This window comes from Protopterus annectens, chromosome 4.part0, assembly GCF_019279795.1.
Source record: "Protopterus annectens isolate FY-2018-M chromosome 4.part0, PAN1.0, whole genome shotgun sequence".
Taxonomy (NCBI): Eukaryota; Metazoa; Chordata; order Ceratodontiformes; family Protopteridae; genus Protopterus; species Protopterus annectens.
In genome coordinates this window covers 519,210,350-519,231,811 of record NC_056733.1, presented here as the reverse complement: position 1 = coordinate 519,231,811, position 21,462 = coordinate 519,210,350, and the positions used below count along the sequence as shown (strand labels likewise).

The window sequence follows — 21,462 nt, the reverse complement described above, 5'->3', positions numbered from 1 at the left end:
TTTCTTGCGTCCCACCCTCCTTCCCCCTAACCTGGACAGACCTAGAGGAGTTTGATTGTGACCTCTTTTTCTACCACCTCTATTGTATATAGGTATATGCTATACTTTGCATATATTCCTTTCATCAGGTTTCACATCACCTTCTTCCCCTTCCTTTTATAGAGGTGGGTTTTTCCCTTTTCCAGTGGTTCTGGAGTTACTTTTTGGCTGGGCCTAGCTTACAAACGAGATCTGAGGTAATACCGCCTAGCATTGTGGGATATAAGGGGAGCCTCGAGCCGGTGGAACCAACTCTCGAGCTTTTAGAGTGGCCGAGTCAGAGCCGAGGTCGGCTCCGAACCCATCCAGCAAGAAAGAAGGCGAGAAGAAGACAACTAACATGGAACGTTATGGTAAGAACATAACTTCTATTTATGTATACAACAGCCACTAACTCCCATTTCGCATTTGAAGTACCCCTGACTGTATGCTGTACAAAACTGCTTTACAATATAACATGCAAATTACATCATGAAATTTTAATATATTTACTTTAGTCTGTACAGTGTCTTTGGAAACCTTGACAAAATTTAAGGAATTTCATTTACTTTTTACCTCATTAGTATAATGCAGTCAACAAAATTCCAGTCTTTCTCAACTATTTTTCTTCAAAGCCACATTTCACATATCTGTTCTTGCAGCTGATATGATCAGTATTGTATAATCTCCCATTTATTCAGTAATTTCGCACTGTTGATGGTCTTCTTCCTGACCCTTTCCATCTCCCAAACCCAATCTCTGATTCAAGTCCAAGGTACTCCTGATTCTACTAGTTAACTCCAGTGCATTATTCTGTCACTCAAACTTTTTCATTTGGAACAATGGAAAAAGTTTCACTGATAGTCTCTGCATGGGCTTTGTTATTGTCGGAATAATGAGTAGTCGACTCCCCTTCTGCTTGCTGGCACCCTTTGTTAGATAAACTGTAATTCATCCTTATTCTCTTCTACATTTAAAATGTCTTTGACTCTGTCTGGGATATTTTGAAGAAAGCTGGATAGAGCAGCCTAAATCTCAAGCCTGCCTCACAGCATTGCCTGATTCTAGGACAAACTTGCTCCTCTTCTGTTGGGTGTACAGTGAATAATCTTTGTCCACAAATACTATGCCATCCCTCAGTTTGAATGTTTTTTACCTTCTGACACAATTTTGTTAGGAGCAACTTTTTCTGCTGGTATGATTGACTATTTTTGCATCACAGAAAATCAGCCATTTACAGGAGATTTCTAAACGTCTGCAGGTCTGTACAACCTAATGCCTAAACATAAAAAGTCCTATAGGTCTTTGGTGTTTTTTCATGGCTAGATGGCAAGATTTGGCGCATACACACAATCTGCCCTCTCTATGAATAAAGTCTGCTGTGGAGCATCAGCCCAGTTGATAGTTGTATTTACCTAAAATGAATGCATCTTTTCCTTGCAGTTTCTATGGTATAGCAGAAAATCTCATGTTTTCTCTGCATGTTCTCTAATTCCACATTTTTTTTTGAAAATCCGCTTCTTGAAAAGCCTCCTGTTCAGTTAGCCTTTTTTGTTTTCATTTTACCATTTTTCAGTTCCATACCTCTCAGCTGTCCATATGTTGGAGGCCCCCCCCCCCCAATTTGTTGTTAAACTTTTATTCCATCCCTTCTACAATTAAAAATATTTTTGAAAAGTTCTACGTTTCAACCAGCATTTAAAAAATGTTGATTTTGGTGCTTTCCCCCTTATTTATTCTAAGTCTAGAGGTAAACATTGAGAGGTGCGATCAGTTCATAAAGTTAGCCAAGACTTCTATTTTTCAACTTTTTTTTTTTTATTTGACTTTATATACTCCTTCAGTGTTATCTGAGTGCAACATTTTGTTCTTGTAAAATACAAGAAGCCATGTCCTGTACCGAAGCTGAAACTCAAACTGCTTTTGCTGAACAGCTTCCATGAGGACTGGTAGATGCTAGATAACCGTAGTTTCTGGTTGCTTGAGAGTTACTGTTTTTTGGTTTGACTTGTTCTCAGGTTGGGGAAAGAGAATTTATTCCTATCTTCCTTTTTAAAACTCTAAAAATGTAGTATGTTTCTGCAGGGGGGAAACAAAGTACAACACATGAAATTTTTAATCTATTTCAGTATTTTTTCTGGTCGCTTGAGTTCTGTTTAACTGAGAGATTACTGTAGTGGTTGTCACAGGTTGCCTTAATGGATTGCTCATGCAGATCCTTGTTTATTTGCTGAAACCACTATGTATATAGAGCATAAATGACATAGCTGTTGAAATTTAAGCAGTGATCTAGTTGTTAAATTGTCACCCATTATGGACCCAGCTGCCAGAGTAACCAGCTAAGTAGGTGAAGGAAGGGAGTAATCGCTAGGGAGCTTGAATGTAAAATCCATCTGCTAAGAGTTTCAGAAAAAATTTGGAGTGAGGGTTGCATTTGTCATCTCTGATTTAGAACTGTGACATCCTCAGGACCTTATGGCTGAACAACTATGTCCCCTCATTTTTGAACTAGTTTCCTTGGGTGCTTTCAAGTTTGTCTCCTAGAAAGCTTTCTCATTAGTTACCATTACTATTTTGAAACTCAAGTGTTGACATGACGTTTGGGGTTACACAGTTAATGTGCGATTTCAGCCTGTCAATGAAAGTGGGCTATGCCTAACTGGACAACCTTGTTTGTAACGAATTTAAAAATATTCAGCATAGTGGTCTCCAGGATTGCTATGCATCATTGCATTCCGTTTTTTGCTTGGCACACAGCAGAATCAGACATATGTTCACTTTTAGCTATAGTATTTTTCCTTGAGATTGAAAGCCCTTTGTAAGTCTAAACAATCATATGTTCCTCTTGATCTGAGCAGAGCATATGTGGTCACTAGCCAAAAATACACTTAAAAGTTTAGTTACCTGAAAAATGCTTTGTCATTGAGAGCTTCAAAGTTTTCTTTACTCTCTAGTTCTAGGGCATCACTGTCTCCACGGAGTGAAACAAGTCTATAGAAGACGTATGGATATCGTGATTCATAATCCTTAGTGCATGCTTACACCAAACATTACAGCTTGAACTTAAATCTTTGACCCTCACCTCCATGGCAGAGTGGTATTATAAGGGCATACTTGATAGAAAACCATTTCCTTAATTAATGGAAAATTGTAACATTTAATGTCGTTACCTTTATCCCAGTGTTTTCTCACCCTCTGTTTTTTGCCTTGATGTAGCCTAGTACTCTGAAACTTTTATTTTATTTACATCATTGCTCTAGAAGATCCCACCATCTTTCTTTTCCCCCTGTACAGATATCAAATGGCTTCAGAATGGATTTTGTCAGTTTGCATGGCACAGGTTAGGTAGCACATTTTCTGTAGCTTTCATTGTGTTTTGCTGAGCTGAGTAAATTGTTGTGAAGGACACAATAGCTAAAGTTTTTTGCCGAGATGAGTAAAATGTTGTGAAGGACACAATAGCTAAAGTGGAACACTAAGTGTTAATTGCTTAAAAAAAAGTTTTAGGGTGATGAATGGGGATGAGGTATTCTACAATAGCTACATACACCATTATGTACTCGTGTGTGGTCAAAGTGTTTTATTTTTAATGAATATTTCCAGAAAATTAAAGACCGCAAAAAATATTGCAAGTAGCTCATCTGTCTTGCCCTTTTCTGTGTCGGCAGACATAGGTAATTGGCACGTGCTTGGGAACTTTAATTACTAAGCATGTGTGGGAGAAGGTCTAACGATTTAAGATCTACAGGTTCTGAATAACTGAAACCCTGTAATTTTGCTTGCTTTGTATGGTAGAATTATTCATTGTACAGTGAAGACTTTTTTAGCAGGTTACAGACTTGGATAATTCAGTAAAAATAAGTAAATAAATCAAACAAATATTAACAGTTTTCAGAATATTTAAGAAGCCAGTGACTCTCAACACTGTCATTGTACTTAAATGCATGAAAAAAATGTGCCATGGGTTTAACAAGGCTGATGATTCAGACATCCGAAAAGGGCCCCAAAACACAAGTTCTTACAGTAACCAATAAGTAATTTATTCATATATATTCAGCAGAAAATAAACTCTTTAGTGCCAGCCTGTCTTGTTTAAACCATAGACAATCTCAAAATTAATGATGTGAAGTTGTTAAATCTCGCCGTTTATTCTCACTGATGGGTTCGGAGCTGACACGGCCGATAGCAAAGCTCAAGGTTTGCCAGTAGCTCGAGACCAAGCCCCTTATCCCACAATGCACTGCCAGAATTACCCCAGATCTAGTTTGCCGCGGCAAGAGAGATCTCGGTGATCCAGCTAGCTCGGACCATTTGTGAGAAAAAATAGCAAGTTTTGATAAAAAAAAAATTTCCTTTTCTCTTAAGATATTTTCATGTAGATAGTTTGAGTGTTAGTGTTAAAAATTTTAATAATAGAATCAGTAGTTTCTGATAGTTAGTGCCCTGTTGGCTTAGTTGTTTTGTGTGGGTCTTTTAGCCGTATTTAGAGTTAATAATCTCTTTTTTCTTATAGTCAGGGTTTTTCTCAGTGGGCCTATTTAGCCCTGTATTTGTAAATTTATAGTTTAACTGTCATAGATAGTGCCCGGTTTGGGCTTAGTTGCTTTCCTTAGTGTGGGTCTTTACAAAGAAAGTAAGGACTTCACTGTATTAGATTCAGTATACTGGTTTTTGTTTTCTACTGTTTACTGTGTCGGATGACAAGGAAAAGTCCCATCCTAAATCGGGATTCAAGAAATGCCCAGATTGTGGGCAGAAAATGTCCATCACTGATGGAGACATTCAATGTGTTTACTGTCTGGGGGCTAAACACCTCCAAGACACTTACAGCATTTGCCATTCCTTTTCTTCAAGAGTCCTCTTGGAGAGAAGGAGGAAGCTAATTGACAGGGGATTACTGCAGCATTCCTTTTCTGAGGTGTTGAGTAGCCATTAAGGTGCTAGCATGTCTTCCACATCCTTCAAATCTACAAAATCTTCGGACCCCAAAGTGGCAGAAAAGGCAAAAACTTCAGAGGGAGGGTCATCTGTCTCACAGACCTCGGAACCGAGTGTCCCTTTAATTCGGAGCCAGCTCCCAGTATTGGAGCTGGTCTCTGAGGTTCCCTCTTCTCCTCTGCTCCAGTCAGCACCTTCGGTGCATTCATCTAAGTCCTCAGTCAGTCTTTCAGATTTGGACATGGATCGGCTAGTGGAGAAGCTTTTACAGGCACCAGGACTTGCCAAATTGTTGTCTGCCCCGACCAGCTCATTGGTGCCGAAGACCATTGAACCGGATATGTCTCCTCCTCCGAGCCATACTGGACCCTCTGAGCCAAAGGAACCCGAACCAATGATTGTCAAACCCTTGGAGCCGATACCCGCACCAGTGTTTTCGTCTCCATCTACTCGGATGTCATTGGCGCCAACCGAGGACTCTAGGAGCCGACGCTCTCCCATCGGGTCAGGGGAGGATAGTCAGATCGGTTTGTCGGTGCCGACTCTTCCTCTCGGGGCTTCGGCTCGGATGAGCTCGGCTCCTACCTCGGGCTCGGAGCCCTTGGTTTTGGTGCGGGAGGATTGGACAGTCCTTTCGGGTCCATCTACTCCTTCTCGTCAGAGCCATGACACCTTCAATGCTTTGAGGAGAGTCCTGTCTCCAAAGACAACGTCAGCATCGGTTCGGCTTTCCCTCTCCCCTCAAGCTCCTTTGTCTGCTTCTTCGTCTACCGGCCCCCCTAAGCGTAGAGAGCCTGAGCCTCAAGTACCCCCACAGGGCATCCCCTGCTCTTCTGAGACCTCCCCAGATCCCCCACTGAAGAGGTGCCCAGGAAGAGACTCTGCAAGAGGAGGCACTTAGACTCCCCACAGGAGTCTTTGACATCTGACACGGACTTGGATGAGTCAGAAGGGTCCCCTCGATCCCCCTCTGAGGATATCTCCTTTGCAGAGATATTAGAGATCCTTAGTCAGAGGGGAGATTGGCAGTCCAAGACCCCTACTGAGGACAAGTCCGTGCTCTTGAAGGCTTTTGGGTCTCAACCTTCCACTTCTTGGGTGTCTCCGCCTTACGACGAGCTCATGGAACGATGAGCTCATGGAACTGATCTCTCGTAAGGCGTGGGAGTCACCGGAGGCCATGGAACCTATCCCTCGCAAGCCAAATAAATTCATGTCTACCCCAGTGGACAAGCCATTTTTGTCCAAGGGAGTGCCTGTTGATGCCATGGTGGTAGCTGCAGCCACCAAAAAGGAAGTGTCTGAAACATCCGCATCTGTCCATCCTCCTAACAGAGATTGTAGGATCATGAATAGATATGGGAAACGCATGTTTAGTTCAGCGACTTTTTCTCTGCGATCACTGAATTACTTAACCCATTTTACAAGACTACAAAGAGATCTCCTGAAAGAGCTAGGAGATACTCTCCAGGGTACAGTAGCTGCAGGGGTGGCTGACAAAGTCAACCCACAGCTCGCTACCCTAAACTCAGTTGTAAACTCGTCCATACATCTCATATCTTATGCAGCTGATGGTTTGAGCAGAGCCGCTAGTTCGGGCATTGCTCTCCGAAGACAAGTCTGGATGCATCTCTGTTCCTTTGCGGAACCCTTTAAGTCTTCCTTTATCAGCACCCCATTTAATGGCTCATCACTGTTTGGGCCTAAAGTAAAGGAAACTTTAACCAGGTGTGAGCAGGAAGGCAAGAACTTATCTGCTGTTGGAGTCCGTTTTTCTACCCCTACTCTGCCCTACCCCAGGGCCCTAGGGGAGGGAAAATGTGGCTCCAAAAAGCACAGGGAGCCTTTCAGGACACACATGGAGAAACCCCCTCTAGAGGCAGAGGAGGGGGTTATAACGGAAGACGCCGGCCCCGCGGCAGAGGGGGTCCGCAGCAACAGGGTAACAGGGGTCAGTTCTTTGGTCAACCCTACCAGTGCCCCTGAAAGGGGGCCCGGCTGTTCGGCTCTGGAGGCAGTCGGGGGTCACTTGTCTTTGTACCCAGAAGCCTGGCTAAACATAACATCAGATACATGGGTACAAAGCATCATTTCCAGAGGATATTTCATACCGTTCTGTACCCCTCCCATTCCTGTAAACAGAATCCCAGATGTTCCACCCAGTCTCAGGGAACAAGCAGTCGTAGAGGTCCACAGATTGCTAGAAAAAAGAGTCATCCAACCAGTCCCAGCAGACCAAGTTGGATTCGGAACTTACTCAAGATTCTTTTTGGTACCAAAGAAAACAGGGGACTGGAGACCTATCTTGGACCTTAGCAGACTCAACCAGTTTGTAAAGAAAGAGAAGTTCCGAATGGTCACACTTCAGTCCATTCTTTCCTTCCTAGGGAAAGGTGATTGGATGTGCTCCATAGATTTCAAGGACACGTACTATCACATAAAGATGAACAGACGCTCCAGAGATCACCTGCATTTCTGGCTGGGAGCCAACCATTACCTGTTTCGAGCCTTGCCCTTTGGTCTCACTACAGCCCCCAGAATGTTCACCAAATGCATGGCAGTGGTCACGGCTCACCTGAGGCATCTATGATTCCAGGTGTTTCCATACCTAGATGATTGGCCCTCACCGCTACCACCAGGCATCAATTGACTCAGGCAACACAATACACTCTGACACTCTGCCATCAATTAGGCATTACAATCAATTTCGAAAAGTCTGCCTTATCGCCATAGCAGCATACCGTTTTTATAGGAGCAGAGTTAGATAACCCAACTACCACTCTACGTCTTCCAATCGAAAGAGTCTCACTTCTCCGCCAACACGTCAGCTCACTGGTGTCAAAGAACAAACTACAGCAGCAGAGGTCTTGAAGGTGCTAGGTTTGATGGTGGCAGCAATCCTGGCTATACCACTCGCAAGGATGTATATGCAAATTCTTCAATGGCTCCTCTTTGCTCAGTGGTCTTGCCAGAAACTACCAATGCACCACATGATTCTCATCATGGATTCTTGCAAGAGAGACCTTCGGTGGTGGTTGACATCTCTTCATGTCACAATCGGAAGACCCTTTGTCCCCCCCCCCCCCAGTAGCCACTGTGACCACAGACATTTCCCCTGATAGGGTGGGGGGGCATTTTCAGGGAAAGACTGCCCAAGGCACATGGACGGATCAAGAGTCACATCTGCACATCAATGTTCTAGAGTTGAGAGCGGTACTTCTGGCGTTGCAGTACTCAGGATTCTCTTCCTCTAGGAACTATTGCAATTCAGATGGACAACATGTCAGTAGTCTGGTACTTGAACAAGCAAGGTGGAACCAAGTCTTATCCCCATTGTCGAGAAGCCCTCAGGGTCTGGCAATGGGCTGTTTTGTCCCAGCGTTTTCTGTTAGCAACGCACATCCCGGGGAAATCCAACGTGATAGCGGACAAGCTAAGCAGGGCGATATTGCTCCCTCATGAGTGGTCTCAGGTTGCGCAATTGATTTTTCGCAAATGGGGCCAGCCTTGCTGCGACCTCTTTGCCAGCCACATCAATTCAAAATGCAGAAGCTACTTTGCCCTAACACCACCTCCGGGACATCCCCTGAGAGATGCACTCTTACACGATTGGCCCCTGGGTCTCCTTTATGCATTTCCACCCTTCCCATTGATACCCAGATTTGTACAGAAAGCAAAATCCTGGGAAGGACTGATATCCTCATAGCCCCCTACTGGCCTCGACAGATTTGGTTCCCATTTCTCCACCATCATCTGTTGAAAGATCCATGGATCCTGGACCCTGTTCCGGACCTTCTGACGCATCCGTCAGGGGACCTCCATCCTTCACTGCAGTCCCTGAAACTGACTGCTTGGCTAATCCACTTCCCCTAATTGCCAGGGTTTATTCAATTTCAGAAGATACAAGACAAATTCTCTTGTCTTCTCAGAAGCCATCCACCAGGAAATTATATGGCAGTAAGTGGAAAAGGTTCTCAGTTTGGGCCAACATGCAGAAAATTGACCCTTTTCGAGCTCCGCTGTCGTCCATTTTAGAATTCTTGACAAAGATTTTTAAGGAATGCTGCTCCTGCAGTTCAAGTCCAGTTAGCTGCCATCTCACATTTCCACCTTGGATTTGGTGGCTCAAATGTTATGGGCCATAAGTTATCTAAAACTTTTCTTAAAGGTGTTCTTCACATGAGACCTCCTGTCAAAATTGCCTATTCTCCCTGGAATTTGAACTTCATGCTGTCTCAAATTATTCTTCCCCTTTTGAACCAGCATCTTCTTGTGATCTCAGATATTGATCCTGGAAAACTATTTTTCTAGCGGCCATTACTTCTGCCTGCAGAGCGTTAGAACAGAAGCATTATCTGTTAGACCACCTTACATGATTTTCCATGCTGATAGAGTATCTCTCAGAACAACCCTCCTCATTTTTACCTAAAGTCTGTTCTGAATCCAATATCAATCAGGTCATTGAGCTGCCAGTCTTTTTTCCCAACCACTCTAACAAATTGGAATACATGCTGCACAAACTTGATGTACACAGACAGCTCAGATTTTATCTTGACAGAGCTAAGGATATTAGAAAATCAGATCAACTTTTTGTATCCTTCTCCGAAGCCAGAAAAGGTAATCCAGTGGCTAAAACAACTTTGTCTAAATGGTTATCAGATTGTATATCCTTTGTTTATGCAAATGCGAGCATGCCATTGACACACAAACCTAAGGCTCATTCTACCAGAGCCGTTTCTATGTCTTCTGCCTTTCAAGCTAAATTGCTCCTTGACAATATTTGTGCTGCAGTCACTTGGTCTAAGCCTCATACCTTTATCACGCATTACAAAGTAGATAAGGCTTCCAGGGATAGGTCTTCCTTTGGTTCCACGATACTGAAGAACATACTTCCATGAGCCATCCAAGATTGAGGGTGGTAGGGACGTTACCCATCAGTGAGAATAAACGACGGGATTTAACAACTTCACATAAAGAAGTTATGTAATTACCATAACGTTCCATGCGAGTTGTTTATCTCGCCTTTATTCTCACATTCCTCCCTCCTTCCCCCTCCTGGCTGACCGTTGACTTAGAGGCTACTCAATATTTCTTCTTCCCCTTCAGGAAGTGCTTCCTTGTAGAAATAAATAAAAGGGTATATATATATATATATATATTTTTACTCGCAGCAAACAAGATCTGAGGTAATTCCAGCAGTGCATTATGGGATAAGGGGCTTGGTCTTGAGCTACTGGCAAACCTTGAGCTTTGCTATCGGCCGTGTCGGAGCCGAGGATCGGCTCCGAACCCATCAGTGAGAATAAAGGCGAGATAAACAACTCACACGGAACGTTATGATAAGTACATAACTTCTTTTTTGTATCAGATTAGTCATAAAAGCCTGCTTTTAGTGCAACAGGCGTAAAAATAGCCCATTTGGGGTCCAGCTTAGCTTGAGAGTCTGGTTCTTGTGCTGGCTACACTAAAACAGTTTTGCTGGTAAACTCTGTAGAATACAGTGGAAAATTTTACAGATAGTTTCTGGGGGGAAAACAGTTCCGTTTCATACTTTGTGAATTAGTATAACATCTCACATACCTTTAGAAATTCCTGAATGGTTGCAGATGACGTGTTGATGCCCAGGATCCTAAACTTTCTCAAGACAGCGTCAGTCATTTTAGCGCACATTCTCTCTGTCTCTTGCTGTGATACAACAGGTACTTCAGTACACAATTCAGGTCAGTTCAAACTTTCATTTAGTCACTAAGACAGACTGCTAAGACAAATGCAAAGCCTCCTTAGGCAGGGCCTTCTTTCCCTTGTAAACTTCACTGTCATTAAGCAAAAGGTGCAGAGAACATCCCATTTTTAACTGATTGATAACAGCACTGATCATAATGCATTAATCTCATGCCTGCAGCACTACTTACATAGACTGAATTGTCCCATTCAAGTCAGTAGTACTGAAAAGGCTTTGTTGCACTGTAACATAATCACAGTGCTGACTTTGCAGTGCACACTGTGGTGTTTAAACAAATGAAATGTGAGTAAATGACGTAAGATGAACAAGAAATGCAAAAGCTACTTTTATTGTTTAGCTTAAAATATTTTCACATTTTTAATTTTTTTCTTTTGGCTCTGGGCAATTGTTGTCCTGTCTGTCTGCAGTCAGGGAGGAAGTGACACCTTTGAGTTAAATTACTCCTTCATCTTTCTTGTAATTCCAGAATTAAAATCAACTTTGAAATGTGCAGCGCTGATCTCCTTTCCATTTCATGCATGTCTTGCTGTAAAGGCTTGTTTGAGTGATAACATCCTGTTTTATTCCCCTGAATAACAAGTGGAATTTTCAAGATTGTTTGCTACCACATGCTTTATAAGTTTAACCCTTTCATGTACAGCTTCCAACTTGACTAGCTTATTACAGAGGACACGGTTCTCATTTTGGGGTAGCGTTGTTGCCTCACAGCAAGAGGGTCTCCCGTTCGATTCTCGGCTGGAGTGCGGGGGAGTGCCTTCTGTGTGGCGTCTGCAGGTCCTCCCGGTGGTTGGGTGGGTGTTCGAAAGACATGCGTAAATGGGCGTGCCTTCGTTGTAGGTTGAACGTTGAGCTGGCACCTCAGCATTCGTCAAAATCTACTGCCAATCATTAGCTGACTGGAGTTCTGCTGTGGCGACCCCTAACCGGGAAAAGCCGAAAGACAACAACATGAGTTTACTGCAGAACCAGATCTTGTCAGTTTGATAATTCTCTTCATGGCCATTTTTGGGTAGAATAAAATAAGAATGGGTATTTTGGTAACATGCGTAGCACAGAATGTCAAAATATGGTGACAGATGTATTTTTTCCCCCAGTGTGAGTGGAATTTTCCTTTAGTTTGCTTGTATCTTAAGGCTCTAAGAGTGCTAGTGTGGATAAGGGAGTGTGTAGGTCCTGCAGAGGTGGGAAACTTGTCCACATTTTTATGAATGTCATGCATGAGCCTTTCGCAGAGATTTGCATATGTAATGAGTACCTGCTTACCTGCATTTTTATGGTGAGTATTCTTGCAGATTTTTTGGCATCTGTTCCAATTTTGTGACTAACTGCTTTACAGTCCTGATGCATTACTTGTCTGGCTTTCTTTATCCTTACTGCTAGTCAAAAACACACAACAAAAACAATGCATTTAAGGTGTTTGGGCATATTTTATGTCTCGTGAAACTGAGAACATTTTTCACTTGTGCACACACTAACTACTTCTCTGAATATTTTTATCCATCTTTGTGGTCCCAGAAGCTGCAAAGTTTATTTTGAAAATATTTAATGGCATTTTTCTTTGGGCAGACAATCTTTGAAATCAACTCCACAAATAAATCAAATGCCAGTGAAGTGATGAGAGCCAAACGAAGCAGAGACCGGCGCACCATACAAAAGTACCGCAAAAGTAAAGAGGAGAAACAAATAAAGGAGTTACAAAGATCTGTGAACCAGAGTGATGCCAAAGCCTGTGACCCAGAGTGTGATGAAGAAAACCTTGCCGTATGTATATTTTTAAGTAATATTGATTATTCTTAGAATAAGCCATGGCTAACCCAAGTTTGGAAACGCTACAGGGTGCTGGAATTTTGATACAGGAGTATCCAAAAAACTACTTTGTAATTTGCTTAGCCTCTTTCACATAGTAAGAGATGTTTATTAATTTGAGTTAGCAAAGGGTAGGAAGCAGATCAAACACTGGTGCATGTCACACATTTGTCTTATACCTTATTACTTCCATGTACTTTTGGTCCGCAAGTCAGGCTTATATGCCCTTAAACTGAAAGCCACCTCTGCTAAAGGTGGTTCTGGGAGCAGTCTTTGTTCTATAAGGTCATGGATATTGAGTTAGTTTTGTTGTTAAATCATTCTTGATGACTGCTAGGACTTTTGTATGCTAAGCTTACAACTTTCACTGTTGGCAAGCAAGCAACGCAGTGCCTACTACATCTTCCTTAAACTCACAGTACTTGCTTGAAGTAAAGGCACTGCGTGCTTGTTTTTTCCCTCCCATTGTAGTGTCCCTTACACATGTAACACCTTTTTGGACATCATCTGAATGGTGCTGCTGAAACAATATTTAAATAGGTCCCTTCCCTGGTTTAAGCTAGCTTGCACTGGCTACTGTCTTCTCATTTCTGGCCATCTCCTGCAGTGCATAGATTACTGATCAAATCATGGCATCTGGGAAGCATCCAAGCTTTATCCCTCCATGCCATGGAACTGGTATTACATTTGAGTACAAACCGCTTAACTATCTTTGTGAACACTGTGCATTTGAAAGGACAGGATGTTGAGACATTTTGACAACAGGATATGGAGAATCATGTACAACTGTGCATTGAACCCACTGAATTAAAAAACAACTTTTGAACTGTTAGCAGACCTTGTTGGTTCCCTTTGCCACTTCTGATGGTAGAAATCAGTGAAGACGACTATTCCTGATAAGCACAGTGCTCCATCTCTTACCATGTGGGACAGCTTCGTATGCTTCTGGTTTGAAAATTGCAGTTCATTCCGGAAGCCTGCTGAACGGGTCTAATCAGCAGGAGCAGAGTTGAAGATAGAAATGTCTTAGTCACATGTGAGACGTAGTAGAAACCAGGCATTTCCATCAACAGGCGTTTCCTTCATTGTATACTTTCATCTTTTACGTGTGATAAATGTAGAAGTTTTAATTATTACTGGTGTATCACTGCTGGATAGAAGGCATATGGACATTTCTGCTGTTGATGTAAGCCCTTCTTGTTCTTACTGCAGTGACAGCACAGATCTTACCCAAGCATGCTAAACATAGTTTCTATTACCAGTCCTATAAACCATTTTTCATCTCCATTCTGCACTCTGATCTGGCCCTTTGGTCTGCAAGTATAATTGTTATGAGTATTAATTGGCAAGGAGACAAAGTACAATAGGTAAGTGATTGCCTTTCTTGATATTGGTCTGCTTCATTTGGTGAATTTATGTAAGATAACAGGGGGTTTAACTGTTGGGAGTTCTGCAGTCCTCATTTCAGTTGTTTTACTTCCTGTTGTTTATGCCCACTCCTCATTTCAGCTGTTTTACTTCCTGTTGTTTATGCCCACGTGCTACCACATGCTGCTGTTGGAGACCATGTCCAGGTCATGCAGGCCACAGTTCTTTTCTAATCCTGTAAAGTTTGATCCTAGTGCTCATCTCAGAAGAGATTCACATTTGATGTCCAGCAAATTCAAACCCTCAGTGTTGATGTGACCACAAGATGTAAGCCAAGACCCTCACTGCAGTTGCTTCTTTTTCTTGGAGGAAAAGTACAAAATGAATTCCCAGCCTTTGCTTGTGATATAGAGGACGAAAGCCTAAAACTGTGGCCCAGGCAGCTTAAAATCTACCAATAAGTGATGAATTGTTGACTCTTGCCCAGATGACCCAAGTATGATTACTAGTTTATACACTTAATGTTGCATGCAGGGAGAATGGGTGTGTGCCTGTCCTTGGTGGAGGTGGGGAGGGCATGTTGGGTGGGGATTTCACTGAGCCCTGGCTGAAGACAGAGGACAAGATGTGAGTAATCACCTGGCTGGGGTGCTAGGGGGCAAGCATGTGGACAAGGGTAAGGCGGTCCACACAGCCTATCTGGACCTCGCCAAGGCCTTCGACACCATCCCCCATTCTGGCATTATTGATAAAATTACTAAGCTAGGCATAAATCCCTACGTCACTCTATGGGTTGCCAACTGGCTTACTGACAGAACCCAGACTGTAAAAGTAGCCGACTCCAAATCCATCTCCAGACAAGTGGAGTACCTCAGGGTTCAGTCCTGGGACTGCTCTTGTTGGACATCTACTTCTCTGAAGTGCAGGCCAACACTAAGGGACTCTGGCTAACAAAGTTTGCAGATGACTGCAAACTGGGAGCCATTATTGAATCTCCAAATGATGTGGATATTCTACAAAAGGGCCTTACAAAAACCATGGGCTCAAGGGTAATGCCAAGAAATGTATAATTAACCCTTTTGGGAAAAAACATGTACCCATGAATTACCACATAGGTGGCAGTACACTAAACACCGAAAGTGTGATGAGAGACTTTGGGACACAGGTAGACAGTGGTCTTACCTTCGATAACCACATCGCCACAACAGTCAGGAAATCCTTCTATGTGGCACACCTCATCACTAAGGCTTTTCATCCAGAAAAAAGGAGGTCATTGTCCCTCTGTACTCATCCCTCATTAGACCCATTATAGAGTACAATGCCCCATTTGGTATGTACCTCACAAAGACATCTGCAACAGCTGGAAAGGCCACAGAAATACCTCACTAAAAGAATCACAGGCCTAAAGCAGATGCCCTGTGCTGACAGTCTAAAAAAAACTCCAGCTATACTCTGTGGCACATAGTCTACTCAGAGACAATCTATGCTTAACATACTGGGCCATATCAGACCCTGAGCTGTTGGACATGCTCTACTTAAAGAAATCCCAATCCTTCAGAGCCACACGCAGGTATCTAAACCTTGTCATCACAATGAACAAAACATGCTGGAGAGATAGGTTCCTGACCCAGAGACTCCCCATACTCTGGAATAGACTGCCCATACATGTCAAGCAGCGCCTCCTTGGCCCTCTTCAGAAGGAACCTTAACGATTGGATGGGAGATAGGAAATTCACCCCGGGGATTACATCAGTCGCCCTGCTAGACAGGGGTCCATGGAAGTAAATATTGTGGGAAGAAATATCTTGGCATAAAATACTCATAAATACAACAATTTAACATTCTTATAGTTTACTTTTTGTTTCTGATGCAATATACCTGGACGGCGCAGTGGTGCAGCGGGAGCATTGTCACCTCACAGGAAGAATTTCTCTGGTTCAATTCTCGGCTTGCCTTTTGTGCGGAGTCTGCATGTCCTCCCTGCGTCATTGTGGGTTTCCTCTCACATTGCAAAGACATGCATCGGGAGTGTTTCTCCCCAGACCTCTGCCGAAAATTGGCTTTGTTCCAAGTCGGACTTTCCTGATAAATGTTAAATAAATGAAATAAATACCTGGATGTAAGGTTTGGAGATGGAGAAGACAGCCTTTGATGTGAAAGAACTGAGATAGCATTGCCCATTAAGTGCATGCAAAAGAAAACTGGATTAAATGAAGCTTTAATTTTAAATGTGTTTTGTAATTAGTCGTTGAAGCATTAAGCTTAATGGTTATTTGTAAGCAATTTGAAAGCAATTTTAAGTATTCAGTGACTGAAAAAAAGTACTCATTTTTAATAAACATTTTCTTTGTGGTTGAAATTATTTAGCAGAATGGACATCAAATGAGACTGAAAGCAAAGGAAGATGAAAGAAAAAGGTGGTGAGGAGCAGGAGACAGGAAAATAAGATGGAGTAAGGAACTCAAATGAAATGGGAGAAGTGACTGTAGATAAGGAGCTGCATTTAAATAGTAAAGCCTGGAATGTAAAACTGATTAGAAAGTGGGGGAAATGGGAGAGGGATTTGGGATAGTTATGAAACACGCAGGCACAAGTGGTGGTGATAATAGACTCTCAAGAAGGAAAATGAGAGAGCAGCAGCAGAAGAGGGGAGGATACATAGCGGCAACAAATTTGGCATAATACTAGAAGGTGAGTGGTTGCACTATTAGTAAAACAGACACTCAAAAGGATGAAGAGTACAATAAGGGGATAAGGGTAGATACACAGGACTAAAAGGAACAGTAGAAGAGGTTAAGGTAATAATTGTAGTGGTGTACATTCCACCTAATGCAGGGATAAAGGAATTGAGACTTATATTGTGAGAGATTGTGAGAAAGTGAGAAATTAAGAAAGAGTACAGACTTATTTAGTGAACTGGAATGTAACAATGAAGAAAGGGAAGGTGGATTCCGGACCTAGGACCAGAAAATAATGAGAGAGAGAGGAGGTTTTTGAAAAACTACTTTAAAAATGTTGGTTGGGTGGATATTAGGAAAGAAGTGGACAGTGACTGGAGCAGAATACACATTTTATTTAAGAAGGCATAATAGTTGGTCTGGGATAGCCAAGAGTTCTGTAACAAAAGGAAATATAGAGTGAAGAGAAGTTAACATAGAGCTTATCATGCAGTGATTGGATTTTGAGTAGAATTTGGATCTTCTGCCCAGATACAGACCTGTTGAAGGCTTCCAGTAGACTTGACTGGTGCATAAGGAAAGGAAGGAATTAGAGAAGGTAAGTCAGTCAGTCTGTAATGAATATACTAGAGACTGTAGAAGAGTAGGAAGAAATCAACACTTTTATAAAGGTAAGGATACAGATATTTCAGAGGGAAAAAGTGGAGTGGGAAGAGAAAGAAGTTAATGGAGGAACTAATAAAGCCACAGAGAGGCTGAGGAAGATGGAAGAAGGGGAAGCAGTGTAGGTAAAGGGAGATCAAGCAGATATTACACAAGCAAAATCATGAAAAAATATGGCATAAAACCATAGCAGTGGAAAGAATTTAAAGCTAGCCAGAATATGACTAAGGTGTTGGCAGTACAATTAAGACATCAAGACATGGAAAGGGGAATATATGAATTAGTGGTTGGAGAGAGGAGATCAGGAGAGCAAAACTGGGAGAGATCTTAAAGGGATTTAAGTTAATTTGTCAAATTATATACAGAGGAAGAAAGGACAAGAGAGGTATTGGGAGAAAGGGAAGGGTAGGGTAAGAGGAAGTATGCAGAGGTGGCAGTTTTCAAGGAAATTAGACGTGCATGACAGGAAATGTGTAGAAAATGTGAGAAGTGGAATTAGCTTGAAGACGAAGGGCAAATCACCTGGAAGTAATGTGTTGCCATTAGAATTATGGGAATTACAGAAGGAAACCGTGATTAGAAGATGGGTGGAAATTTTTAATAACATTTTGAAAGGTGAAGAGTCACCTCCATCTTGGAAAGAAGCAGTAATATTTGTAATACTGAAAAAATGAAAAGATAGGTTTCCAGAGTCCTACAGACCAGTCTCTTTACACAATTGTTATAAGTGTTTATGATGGTTTAGGCTGATAGATTGGGAAAGATATTGGCTAAAATTATTCATGGAGACCAAATGGGATTTGTAGAGGGGTAGAACAACAACAGATAATTTAATATAAGAATTACTGCTGATGGAAGAGGTGTCGGAAAGTGGAAGGCAGCTAGCATTAATATTCTTGGATGCAGAAAAAGCTTTTGATAGGGTGGCCTGGCACTACTACATGGAGCTAATGGAAAGGAAGTGGTTTTCAACAAAGATTGGTAGAAGTGATGAGTAATATATATAGTAATGCTAAGGCTAAAGCGAAGATTAGGGCGAGATCGTTAGGAGACATAGTGATATGCAGGGGCACAAAGCAGGTATGACAAAACTGTAGAGGAGACTGTAAAGGTAATGTATTAAGGAGTGTTATAATTAAGAAGCAACTGGAGGAATGGACTATACTTGGATTAGAGATGGATCAGAGAATTAAAGTATTACAAATGACCGTTATTCCTCAGTTTGTGTATCCATGAAAGGCTTTCTGGGATTTACCAAAGATTAATTTGTTAAAGAAAGAGAAACAATTATGTAGGGAGTTTGTATGGGGGGGGGGGGCGACAAAGGGCAGATTTGGGAGTAGCATGACAGGAACAACAGAGAAAGGTGGACTGGAGGTCCCAGATCTGAAAAAGCATCTGCTGGCTTTCTTTATAGTAAATGTATTGTGGATGGTGGATGTAGACTATAAAGTGGAATGAAAGCAAATGTTATTACAGAAGGAAATATGTTAAGAGAAGGACAGGATATTATAAATGTGTTACTAGAGAAACAGACCAAGTATATCAAACTGAGATGGGTAAGGCAGATGCAGAGAGTATGTAGGAACATTTTGAACTTAGCTGTCTGGGAACAGTGGAGGTTTAAGATATTGCCTGTTGGAAGAAAAAAGGAAGATCAGGTAAGGAATCAGTAACTTGATGGTCAAAGCAACAGCAGGGGGTGCAATATTGGCATCAGGTACAAGTTGTAGGAAAACTGAAGGATTGGCAGGAGTTAAGGAATGGTTTCAATTGGAGAACAGTCTGGAATGGGAGAACCATGGTGTAATATTGCAATGGAAAAGAATAAAGGAAAATGGGAGGATGAAGCCCCAATACCAAAGTTCATTTCAAAAATAGAAAGTAGGAGAATTGAAGGTAAAACTATAGCAGGTCTGTAAAAGAGAAAATGGGAGGAGAGTGAGAATAGACAGGAAAAGAGACTGGAATGAGAGATGGAAATGGAAATTGCTGAAGATATGTTGATGAGAGGGAATATCCTGATGCTTCCAAGATACATAACAAAGGCACAAAAGTTTTGTATTTTTGCATGGAAATGTATCCATAAGTATTTTATACACCTGTTTGATTGGCTAGGATTATTCCAGGCATGGTAAGTAGATGGTGGAGATGTGAGAAGGAGAGGGGCATATGGAGTCATATTTGTTGGAGAATTTAAATTGCTGAATAAATTTCAGGAGGAGCTGAAAACAGTAATTATATGAAGGAAGTTAGAGAAAAAAAGATGATGGGATTATTTGATGATGATAGCTAAGAAAGCAATGACCAAAAAATGGAAAAGGAAAAATGCACTGAAGGAGGAGGAGGTAAGGCAGATGATGGTTAGGTAATGGAGAATGAAAGAAGAGAATTGGAGGCAAAGGATATACCTAAATTCAAAAGACGATGGCAAAAATAGTTGAAACGGAGTGAGAGTAGACAGTGAAAAGGGAACTGATGCCTCAAAAATTGGGGGGGGGGCTACTAAAGGGGAGAAGGGGGATGGTATATAGTTTTAAATCTAACTATAATAGATATGAAGGTAAGGAGTGTGTAGCAAACTAATAAAATAGGATATGTGTTTTTGTTGCTGATGTAATTTTATGCATGTTGCATTAAAAGCTATAATGAAAGATATTTGAATAGCCGTTGAGAATTGTAATCCCTAGTATTGGGCTCGATCTGATATGTAAATTAAGGGAGGCTGGTATAAAATAATACAGTAACTGATCAGCTGCTAAGGAAGGTTATGTGCACTACGCATGGAGAATGCACTTTGTTGTATGGGATTGGTTGTAGTAAAGTTGTTACATTAAAAAAAGACTGTTTTATTTATCTGCAAAATTGTTTAGGATATTTGTGTGGATGCCTTCACAAGTATATTTATATCTCACAAAGGGTGAGAAAAATGTTTCCCATTGTGAAATGTCCGTGATGAATGGGTTTAAGTCCATGGGAACATATTTTTGCTCTTGTAAAAATTGACATTTTAAAGATGGATTGGAACAGTTACTGTAAGGGATTTTCTTTCAGGGAATTCAGATATAGATCTATATTTTTGACATACATATACTGATGTTGTTCTTCTTTCGGCTTTTCCCAGATGTTCTTCATTCCACATTGCTGCAGTCCTAACTATTGGGTAGTCCGCTGTCCAGTCGGCCCGAATACCAAAGTATATGGCTGTCGTCGGTCACGGCGCATTAGACTGACGTCAGTACATCAGGGTACTAATGCGCATGACCGACGTCATATCCTCAGTCTTTTTTGCCGCATGGTCCGATGCAGAAGCAGTTTTTGCGAGTGCAGGTTGGCGTTCTGAAAGTTTCTGAAGTCAGAGTTTCAGACCGAATCAAAGTTGGCTAAGTACCCCGTTGGGGAATATTTTGTTTTTTTCTTGCCTCAGTATTTAACCGGATGTCAGAAAAAGTGAATAACTGTATTTCTTGTGGGAAACAGATACCTCATAGGGATTACCATACTTTGTGTATACCTTGTTTAGGGCCTGAGCACGACGTTGTTGGATGCCGCTCTTGTGCTAGGTTTAACAAACGCACTATTAAGAGAAGGTTAGACTGTGCCAGGTTAGTGTTTGGGAAGCGTTGTAATTATAAAATGCCGTCGGATGCTCCGACGCCTGCTTCAGCCAAAAAGCGCAAAGACAAAGCAGGGAAGCCTAGAGTGGAAGAACCGACAGTCCCGGACGTCGGTTCTTTAGAAGGCTCAGTGGAGCCGGAGGTTCTGCCAGGAGTTTCTTTGGAGTCTCAGGGAGACACTTTACTGTTACAGGATGTATCCTCTCAGGAAGTAGGCCAGCCTGAAGGGGCTTCTCAGGTGGCTGTTCTTCCCTCTCTTCCTAAGGTGGTTAGGGCCTCGCCTTCTGTTTCTAAGGCTTCTTTAAGAGGCAGGCCTGCTTTAGCTTCAGTGGGGGTTTCTCCGAGTGTTTCAGGGTCTTTGCCTAAGAAGCATATGCTAAAAATGGCAGAGGATTTGATTACAATGATTAGAGGTTCTATGCCCCCTCCTGATAAGAGGCCTAGGGTGGAACCTGAGTTTGAGAGTTTTGAGCAATGTTCGGAGGCTTCTGAGTCTTCGGCTGAAGACTTGCAGGAGTATCCTCCTTATTCTGATTCTGATGTGGATGATTCTACTCCTTCAGCTTCGCCTCCTGAGGATTTTTCATTTTCAGAGACTCTGCATTCCATGAGGGAGCATTTTAAATGGGAA

At 42.0% G+C, this 21,462-nt stretch overlaps 1 protein-coding gene across 1 annotated transcript in view; it reads left to right on the top strand.

Annotated features, from left to right (window-relative positions):
* DDX54 (DEAD-box helicase 54) overlaps nt 1-21,462 on the top strand; it is an 841,349-nt gene that overhangs the window by 520,156 nt on the left and 299,731 nt on the right. The window contains 1 exon segment of the mRNA XM_044068440.1: nt 12,266-12,460. Within this exon segment, the coding sequence (XP_043924375.1) occupies nt 12,266-12,460 (195 nt within the window).